Source organism: Alosa sapidissima, chromosome 7 (assembly GCF_018492685.1).
Source record: "Alosa sapidissima isolate fAloSap1 chromosome 7, fAloSap1.pri, whole genome shotgun sequence".
NCBI classification, from domain to species: Eukaryota; Metazoa; Chordata; class Actinopteri; order Clupeiformes; family Clupeidae; genus Alosa; species Alosa sapidissima.
This window is the reverse complement of record NC_055963.1, coordinates 35,520,342-35,530,653: the sequence shown is the minus strand read 5'-3', so window position 1 is coordinate 35,530,653 and position 10,312 is coordinate 35,520,342. Positions and strand designations below refer to the sequence as shown.

General features: G+C 40.6%; 1 protein-coding gene across 4 annotated transcripts; it reads right to left on the bottom strand.

Moving 5' to 3' along the window:
- Positions 1-2,903: 2,903 nt before the first annotated feature.
- Positions 2,904-7,380, bottom strand: LOC121712875. 4 transcript variants are annotated; one of them, XM_042096947.1, is made up of 12 exons: positions 6,564-7,380; positions 5,861-6,059; positions 5,508-5,739; positions 5,079-5,352; positions 4,809-4,989; positions 4,615-4,691; positions 4,340-4,520; positions 4,010-4,258; positions 3,729-3,900; positions 3,487-3,635; positions 3,340-3,393; positions 2,904-3,116 (listed from the first exon to the last, which is right to left on the bottom strand). In XM_042096947.1, the coding sequence occupies exons 1-12, from the start codon at positions 6,831-6,833 to the stop codon at positions 2,986-2,988; spliced, it is 2,169 nt and encodes a 722-aa protein (XP_041952881.1). In that variant the 5' UTR covers positions 6,834-7,380; the 3' UTR covers positions 2,904-2,985. The 4 variants fall into 4 exon arrangements, with proteins under 4 accessions (XP_041952881.1, XP_041952884.1, XP_041952882.1 ...); XM_042096950.1 differs by lacking the exon at positions 6,564-7,380 and having other exon boundaries at positions 5,861-6,548; XM_042096948.1 differs by having other exon boundaries at positions 2,997-3,393.
- Positions 7,381-10,312: the final 2,932 nt, after the last annotated feature.

The following is a 10,312-nucleotide window of genomic DNA, read 5'->3' as shown; positions in this document are numbered from 1 at the left end:
TTTAACATACGGAGAGTTACTCAAGGTAGGGACTGATCTCTGAAATATTAGTGAATAGAAAGGCCCCATGTGTATTATCAGTCATGGTTAACAGATTTAATACAATATTTTACAATTTAATACTACCATTTAATAAAAAAAATTTCCCCCTCTCGCACACCGCCCACCTCACTATGGGCCAGGAACGGCAGTCCCTCCTCAACTCCCTCCACCCCCACACCAGCCCTCAACGTGCAGCGAACAGAGGAGCTTTGTAAGTCATGTTTCTTTTTAAATTTAATCTCCTTAATACCTATCTCATATATTGTATTGTGTAAGCATACTTGGCTTTGGATGCTACATACCATAAACATAAACATATCTGTCTGTTTGATTACAGGTGCTGTGAGGAAAAACATGGTGACACGGTCTGCCACAGACACTGAGGTCACCAAACACGCAATCAGGTGTTTCAACCGGCGGTGGATCGGGCAACGAGGAGATGTGTTCCGCCTCCATCCACACAAATGGAGTAATAGGAGAAATAAGCATTAAACAATCTTTTTATTGAACTTCTTGTCATTCACCAGTTATTCATTTTCTGATATTTTAGCTGTGCATAGCGCAGTATTTCATTGAAGTTGTAGCCTATTAGATAAAATATTTCATGTCTGCACTGACCTAGGCCTATAAAGCACTAAATTAGGTTTTGACCACAAAATGAATGTAAAGTAGCCTAGGCAATGTAGGCTACTTAACAAAAACAGAATAGCTTATAACCTGTAACTTTCCATAAATGTCCATTTTATATTTCCATTGAGTAGTGATCACGTTTGTACAGTAAATTGATGTCTTGACTTAAACCTTTTCTGTTAGGTTTATTGACAGTATTGTTAAGTTAAAATACGAGGCAATGCAGATTAATCGTAGGCCTATATTGCTGTAGTAGCCTAGGCTAGGCCTAGTGATAGTTTTACTTTTATCCTATAGTTGCCTAGTTTTATCCTACAGCAAGAACAGAAGGAATTTTGAAAATGAGATAAACGGGTCCAAAACGGACCCGGGCCAGATGAGCCTTTGAGTCCGTTGCGGGTCCGCGGCGGATGTATGTATCAATTTGCGGATCCCAAACGGACCCGCCGCGGAGGTAAGGTTTTAATCGCGGATGCGGAGTGGATGCAGTGCGGAGCCACGGCGGGTCCGCGATCCGCCTTCGTAGCGGATCCGTTCCTGAGAGCATCTGGACTCCGATACGGGTCCGTTTCGCGGGTCCGTTCCGGAAGTCGTCATACCTCCGCGGCGGATCCGCCGCGGAGTCCTTTTGCTGTGTGGGTTAGAACTCTGCCAGGTGCAAGCTTAAAGGGGCCCTATTATGGTATTATTTACTGTTTATTATTTAATTTGTTGGGTCTAATAGAATCGATTTACAACGTTGAAGTGTCGTCGGCCATATTATTTTCCATCATACGTCTATCAGTATTACAACCCCTATGTGAAACGCCCGGTTGCTGAGAATTTTGAGGGAGTTAGAATCTTGGCGCTGACAGAAACGTCTCGTCAGACATTTGTAAGTTAGGCGATTATGGCGTCAGTGCTGCCTTACCAATTTGAACCAGAATCCGACCCCGAAAGCGATAATGGAGCTGATGGAGCCAATGATGAGCGCGATGTTAGTCGTAGATTGGACCAAGACGTTTCACTGTGGTAAGTTTTTGTTTATTCTATTATCCACACCTGATTTACGAAATGTATCTCTATAGCCTAGCGTCTAATTTAGCCCGAGGCTAGTAGGCTACTCGTACTAACAAGCTTTATTTGCCTGCCTGACATGGAATATAAGTGAACTGCTTTTGTCTGCCAAAAATAGTTAGTTCTATAACTTATAACATCTTTGTTACTTAGGTGCACTTGTGGGAATTGTGCCACTATGCCTAGTGAAGTGGAGAACGTCTGCTGCAGAGAAATCACAAAGGTAAAACTGATAACTGTAACTTTATGCTAGGCTACTACACGGTTTGGTGTTTATTTCTATGGACTGACCTAATGTCCTAGCATAACATCCCCTTTAGATGAGTAGCTTAGGCCTACTAGTGAACTAGGCTACGCATGTTTATGACATCTCTAGCATAAAGCATCAGCATTACACTTGTAATGGTAAACGAGTGATCTCACCAGTTCATTGTAGTCTCAGCCAGGTGCATACTGTATTATAATCGTTGTTATGTAAAAAAACTAATCAATGATACATTTTTATAATTAATATGTAATGGTAAACCGAGTAATCTCACCAGTTCACTGTAGTCTCAGCCAGCTGCATACTGTATTATAAATCATTGTTATGTAATAAAAAAAACTAAATCAGTGATAACTTTTTTTTGTAAATAAAAGTCTGACAAGAAACCATGTGGCTTCCTGAATCAATATTGTCCATGCAGTCATGTAGCACTCTGAACAATGATGATGCCAAGGTCACTTGTTACACAGTAGTAGTTCTTGTCTTATTTTCTTTATTAGGTAGTAAGACGAATGAGCCAAGTGCCAATACCCATAATGTGCATGACAGAACATCCAGGCCTAGAACCTGTGTGTCTAAACCCATACAGTCTGCAAAATATCTACAACATTTACAAATATGATTACGGACCTGTTAGGCACAGAACAGAAGAAGAGTAAGTTACTTTGGCTGTAATAAGCTCTTACTAAACAAAACAAAAGCATTATTCTTATGTAATTTGTATGCATGTAAACATTGATGACAATAGTGCATAGCTTCTTCCATAGAGTATGAACCTTTGAGGTAATATTTGAAGAGTTTGGTTTCAAAATGCTATATCTCCATTTTTAAAAACATTAAAAAGTCATGTTATTCAATTGTGTATTTCAGATAATATCAGTCAACTTGCTGTTTTGTTGTTTTGATTGAGTAAAGGTAAATCAATTAATGCCCAATTACAGTTCTACTGAAATTACTTGCAAAACAAATTGTAAAAAAATAATAATTATTTATCAAAGTTCTTTAAAATGGTCGATGTAGCGTTTTGGAACCAAACTCTTCATTTGAAAACAGTTGAACAGAGAACTGTGCCTTGTCCCTTCAGGCGTTTGAGGCATCTTGCCTATCGCAGCTTTGTAAGCTGGTGCTAGGGCTACTTAGGACCTAGTAGTCGGGTCATCATCCCGTCATGTGTGGTGCAGCGGATACGGCAGCAGTTCCCGTCTGGTGATTACATAGGCTTCAGACCACCTATTGATTGAAGCGGGAGACGTGACGGGCAACCAGCTCAGCCTTTGGAGTTTTCGGGAATTCTGCTGAGAGGTCTGGAGGGATGGGGATGGTCTTCAATTCCTCTGCAAAAGATGTAGGGTCCTCAAAAACTTCCTGCATGAGCAGCCTCGTGAGTTCACGTACATAGTCTGGAAGATATAGCATTCAAATCCAATAAATGTATCCATAACAATCTGTAAACTGTTGTGGCTGTATTTAAAGAAACTCTTTAACAAACTTACTGAAGGTTGGATTTGTTTTCACGGGCTTCACAATGCCTTCCCCCCTCTTCGCCTTTGGAAAAACAACCTTGAAAACGGCCTGTCCTGTAGATGTTGTGGCTTGCTCCCGCATAGCATTTTCATTGTGGTGCATTGCTGCTAGATACAACCTATGGTAACAACACAGCAAAATTATTAAATACATAGAATGACTGACAGTCATCTCAATCAGTCACTTTTAAAATAATGACATTGTGTATTACCTGCACAACATTCCCATGAAGGGGAAAACTACATTCTTTGGTGCAAAACGTAGTATCAGGCTGTGGAAGGACTCTAGCGATGAGGTCTGGTGATGGTGGCTGAGTTTCTCTACATCCTTCAGGACTCTCTTGTTGAGCAGTATTTTCTCAGCTTTGTGAAGTGCAACTGATCCTTCAGTAAAATAAGAACACGTGGTGAAATATCAACCCCCCTGCATCACAACAAAAGACTGGAAAAATGTAATACTTGATTTTCTGAGCAAAGATAATTTGGCACATACCAGGTTGTAACCATTTGCTAGGGTCCCTTGAGACGTGGTCGGGATGCAGACATTTGGGGAAAAGGGGGTCTTCATGAACATGAACATTTTGTAGGTGGTTTAGCAGTGATGTCCATTTTGCCACCTTTTCTGGTCCAGTGCTTGATGACGTGGCACACCAGTAGACATGGTTTTTGATGCTCTGTAGCCACTTCTTCAGAACATCACAGTCTTCATTGTGCGAAGCTTTCTCAAGTTTCTTGGACAAACCTGTTTACCACACACACTGATTATACAATCTGTTAATTGCTAATTTCAAAGTTTAGGATATGAATTAGGAAAACACTTTACCTTTCTCAAAGTGCCAAACGTCATAGAACTGAGTTACGCTGCGTTCCCTCAGAAATTTCTGGATCTGTGGATGACGGTCTGTCACAATGTAATCCACCTTCAATCCATTCGACTCCAGATGATCTAGGCATCTTTTCAGTCCTTCCTTCTCCATATGATAGCTGCCACCTACTTCATTGCTCTGGTAGTGAATGGTCATTACAAACAAAAAACATTAGACAAAATCACACACTTTTAAGATTCAAATTCAAACAAATCCAAAGAGAGAAACATACCTGAACAAGTTGGATGTCCATAATGGTGTTGCTCTCCAGATTCATTAGAGTGTAGCTGCCAAACTTTGCGGAGTGCCCTAAAATAATGTATTACAGAGTGTGTAAAGCTTTTCAGCACACCATCAAGGGATGTCATATGATTCAGAATGCAAACTAATAATTTAGTTGCCAGAATATTTCAAATTTCTACAAACCTGGAGAATCAGCCCTCATGTCTCCTCCTACTGCAACCACCCCACCAAGGTGCAATTGATGCTGGAAATGACTCTGCTGATCCATCTTCCACTTGTGAACAATAGCCGGTTCCATGTAATTCCTTGCATGCCTTCTGAAGGTGTCATACTGAAATATCTGGAGTTGCATGGCCTTGCACAGCTTTAAAGAAAAGACAAATAAGAGGCGTTTTAGACCAGTTTAGTTCATCACTAGAAAGATTCACATGTTTGAAATGGTAAAATGCTTACCTTTTCCAGTTGGATGAAGGAGGTCCCTGTAAAGTAGGTAGCCGCAGAAAGTTGTAGGTTGCCGACAGGGGTACTTCCAACCATGGGCTGACTCTCCCACTCTCTGAAGTAACTGCAGTGTGGACATCGCTGAGTGAAAGCCACATAGGTTCCCATCCTTCGTCGTTGGAGATTACAGCCCTTCTTACACACTGGACAGTTTTCAAACAGCTGTTTGAGGCAGCTTTCAAAAACAATATACTTTTCCTCATCATGTGTGGACTGTGTCTCAAACCTAACAGATTAGAAACACAACATAATATTAGCTTTTAAATATGTTTTCTAGAATATTAGCAATGTTGTATCGCTGGTAACCATATACTGAAAACAGTAGCCAATACTGCTTTTAGTACAGCCAATACTAAACAGTAGCCAATGCTAAAAACTTACGAGATGTCAGATTCCTCTGTAAGTACAGAATCTCCAGGGTTGTAAGTCGAGTCCAGAGGCTCCTTATGAAATTCATTTGAGGAGTCGCTCTCCTCCTCGTCCTCCAACTCAAGCCGTGGTCTCTTGCTAGGTCGACAGCCTGGGCCCTTTATTGGTGTAGACGCCAGTGGTGAGTCTATACCAGAAATTATTCCAGTGCCTACACTGAGAAGAGGCAGCTTTGTCTGGATACCTACGAATAATATAGACAAATCTTATTAGAAAATAAAAAATAATTCAGCTGATGATTTTGTCCTGGGTACTGAAGATATAATACAGAGTAGACCTTGGTTAACAACTACATCACACAATACCTTTGCTTCTCATGTGTGCCGTTTTCAGCGATCCCATGGACAACTGTGTGCCGACTGAAGTCGTCTTCAATGGCGCACTTTGTACTCCCACAGAATGCATTCCCACGGTGTTACTTGTCTGGGTTCCCGCCGAAATAAGCTGAGGAGAGTCGGTCTGACATCCGACGTGCTGGAAGGGGCTATATGGGGCACTGGAGTCCTGTAATTATAACACCAAAATCTGTTACGAAAATAATTTTATACAACCTAACAGTTAACATCTGAAACAAAAACTATAACCATTCAACCAAATAGTACCCCTCACATAGCTGACGTTAATTGTCCGTAGACGGACTCTGTTACCGTTTAGAATTTGTTTGAGATCCCCCGCGAAAACTAACGTTAACTTATAACGTTAGGCTACAAATAACACCAGTGACAAATTAATCAGCCTTGCGTCAAGACTACAGACTACTACTTCGCTCTACTTCAACATGGTAGCCTCACTATCAGAGCTAACTGCTACACATTGGTTTAATTATACCACTGAGCTTGCTTTTAAGCTACTGTAATTACACCTTTGCTCAGCTCAGACCACGAACTTAGTCAGCCTCTAGCACTAGCAGTTAGCTATCTCCGCTCGCAAGCTTGTAGGGTTAATTACCCAACTAACGTCAACCTTACACACAACAACTTTTGTTAATATCAAAAAAGGTTTACTTACATGTCGAGCGACATCTTCACCCATAGGGCCACACAAAGTTGGAACAGCATCTTCCCTCAGAGCAAGCAGCTTCGCAAATCCTGTGCTGAACAAACGCAGGTTGCTGAAGCAGCCATCCGTGAAGTGACGGGGACACAGAAAAATGGTCGGTAAAGTTGGGGGAATAGAGTTAAAAATAAACTCTAGCCAACAGGTACGTGTAGGCTCTGCCTTTGGCAAAGCATACAAGGGAGACGTCCCTTCACAACGAAGAAAACACCTTCTACCCATTGCTAACCGAAACTTTACTTGCTGAGAAACGCGAAATCGAACTGTTCTAGACTGACTGTGAAATCATCTGATGACGCTGTCCCATTTACTCCCAGCAAAAGTACGAGGTTACGTCACCTCGTACCGGAACTAAAATAAAGCAACGGCTGAAATTCGCATCGAGGCGTTTCTAGGCAGCTCAGTAGTCTGTCTTTGCGATATTCATTTACTCCCCCCTAGTGGTTACTTTTGATATTGTGTCTTTGCCGACCATTTACATACACAAAAAGCTATGTAATCCACGATAGGACAAGGAAAAAACGAAAAAGCATAATAGCACCCCTTTAAGCAATTAGAGCTGTGATGTCACAATCGAAATTTGAATTCTGAACATTCCGCCATTCATTTCAATGGGGCTGAAAAACGCAGAAAAACGGGAATAACGCGAAAACGACAAGGGCGAGCGACACGAAAGTAACAAGCTCCCTACACCGGTTTGGGCCTGAATTTTTGGAGTTGGAACCGTGTCGATAGCTCAAACGGTCTAGGAGCAGTAGTTCGTACAAAAAGTGGGTGAACAGGAATAATAAGTAAACTAGAATTGCGGTTCCGAGGAACTGCAAGAGTGGGTTTGATCAGTGGCATGGAACTCGGCCTCATCCAAGGATTCCAACGGTACCTCATTTATGAAAATCGGGCACACGGATCAAAAGTTATCTGCATTAACGCAACATCCAAAAAGCTAAAACGCATAAATAACATGGTTGCTATGCTGGTTGCTATGGTGGTCGCTAGGTTGACATTACAGGGGTGGTTTCTAGGTTGTTGCTAGGGTAATTAGTTAGTTGCTAGTAAGCCATCTTAAGCTGACTGCATAAAGTGATTATTTTAAGAGATACATTTTCAAACCAGAACTGTGTATAGGTCATAGTTAAAAACGTATCAGAATCTCAGAAATAATCACGTAATGCAGCCAGTTTAAGATTTTTTAAGAAGTCAAGTCAAGTTTTTAAAGGCAATAAGATTTCTGCTAACTCTCTTCTGGCTGCGGTTAAAGGCCAGCGTCTCCTGAGAGGCCTGAAGGGTCAGTTCTGAGGTTGTTGGCTGCTGGAACCGAAAAATGGACTGCATTTTCTTAAAAGACAATGTGACTGAAGTGCGGGCAAAGTTTGCACAGAAATGTACGATTTTTCCCACCATCATCGACCTTGTCATAAAACTTGTTTAAATGATCACACGACGCCTCCTTGCTGCTTTGTCGTCTACATCAGCATTTCTCAAACTTCTTTGACCTGAGGCCCAGTCAAGGCATACTTTGGGGTCATAGGGCCCACCTACATGAACCCACGCCCTCCTCCCAACCCCTATCAAATTGTAATGATATCACAATTATTATTTTTATACTATATTGCTATACATGCACTTCAAAACAGTCAATGTTTAAAGTGCTAAGATTGTTCACAAAAGTTTGTGAAAGCACGCACATCAGAGTACTGCTTTACTAATGTAAAATATAATTAGGCCTACACTAGTTTCATTGTTTTTGCATTGTTGCATGATGCTTGCATGAGAAATACTTCTCAAAACAACAGCAATTATATGGGTGCCGTTGTTTTGGGATGTTTCCCTCATGCAAGCATCATACACTGATAGAGTATATATATGCTATTTAATTACATTTCATTTGAATGCCTGAATGTAAGAATTCAGGAAACACAATACAGCTTTTAACATTTCTGTTGTTTACTAGTTTATGTAAATCGCATAACACATGAACTGTTTACATACTATTACTGTACACAATAATACTGTGCCCATTCATTAACATATATTAAACATCACAGTGTTTCCCCTAGAAATTTTTCCAGCAGCGGTGCTATTACTTGGCGGGGGGGGCGGGGTATTTTCAGCTTTCTTTTACATTATAGGTTAAAAATGATAGAAGAAAAATGAAATGGCACAACCCAGAAAAAGATTATTTACAATTTATTTAAATTTGTCTTAATGGCAAAGACCACACCCAATCTGCGAGCACTTAATTTTTCTGGGCTTTTCAAAGAACATCTCTCATGCTCTTTGGTAATTGAATTGAATTGTGGGGGGGGGGGCATTAATGCTGACACGCATGCACGTAGCCAGATGCTCTCCTTGTAGTCTATTTCTCAGTCCCAAAACAACATACCCACGTATAAAAAAGTAAATACTCACTTTTCTTCTACATCACTCCCACAGTTACCATACAACTCACTCACATTTAACTCGAAAAAGACCTAGGCTACTTGATTGAAGTGCGACCGTTCGTCTCACCGTCAAGAGAACGCTGAAGTTATGAGAACACGTCTTTCTGATAAGAGAATGTAGGCTCCTATATGTCTAATGCCGTAAACGTAGAAAAGGTCTGTTTGTGATAGCCTATTATAGCTAAGTGGACAGAATTTAGGCTATACGTATATGCCAACATATGCTCATATTTCCTTTAACTATCAGACAGTTTAAACAGGCCTAGACTGTGTTCGCCTAGCTTTCCCATGCAAACATTACATATAGCCCTACGCTAACGTTACAAGTCTAGGCTACAATTAACGTTAAGACCATACACCTTGTAGCACATTGGTTTACTCTATTGCATTACTTACGTTTTAATAATTTGTCGTTGAATGTTGATGGAGGCTCATCTTTGGGAAATCAGCTCTCTGGATAAAATTGTCAGCCGGAGCAAGAGTTCTCAGAGTTGACGACACGGGGGTAAATCCAATCAGCAGAAAGAACCGCATCACAACAGTAGGCTAAATCGCAACAAACTTTTTTCCCCCCATGTTAAATTCATTTCGGTAATCATGAATTGGTTTCTTTTATTTGATGTAGGCTAGGAGAGGAGGATGCATGTTTCACATTAGTGTCAATGTGTCAAAGCAGGCTTTGGATCAGAGGAATTGCTCAAGCTTATATGGCATAGGCTACAAGCGAATTCACGGCATACAAACAGCTTCGTGATGAAATATAACTAATATCATTTTTTATTGTCACCAGGCCTATAAGTAGGCTATTTATTGTGTAACCTACAAGTGAACGATGACACCATAGGCTACACTGTGGCGGAGCAAGACCCCATCAGTCGGATAGCTAAACAATGTAACCGTGTTCAGAACGTAGGCTAGCCATATGGGCTGCAGACTTGTCTTTGGGCTTGTAATCACCTGACACATCATGCCGCATACACTGATAAAAATATTGAGCCTGATCTACTTAAAAAAGGTAAGGCAACTTTTTGCATCAGATTAATATGTAGATAAAGCAAGGCTGGTCTTTGTATAGGCTACTTAATTTCTTGTGTGTAAGAAATGAGTTTTGGAAGTAAAGTCAATATAAATTTATTAAGTAAATTCAACTTAATTTTTCAAGTAAAGTCAACTTAGTTTTGTAAATGACTGAACTTAATTTTATGAGTAAATTCTACTTAATTAAACCAAGTTGACTTTACTTGCAAAGTTAAGTAGACT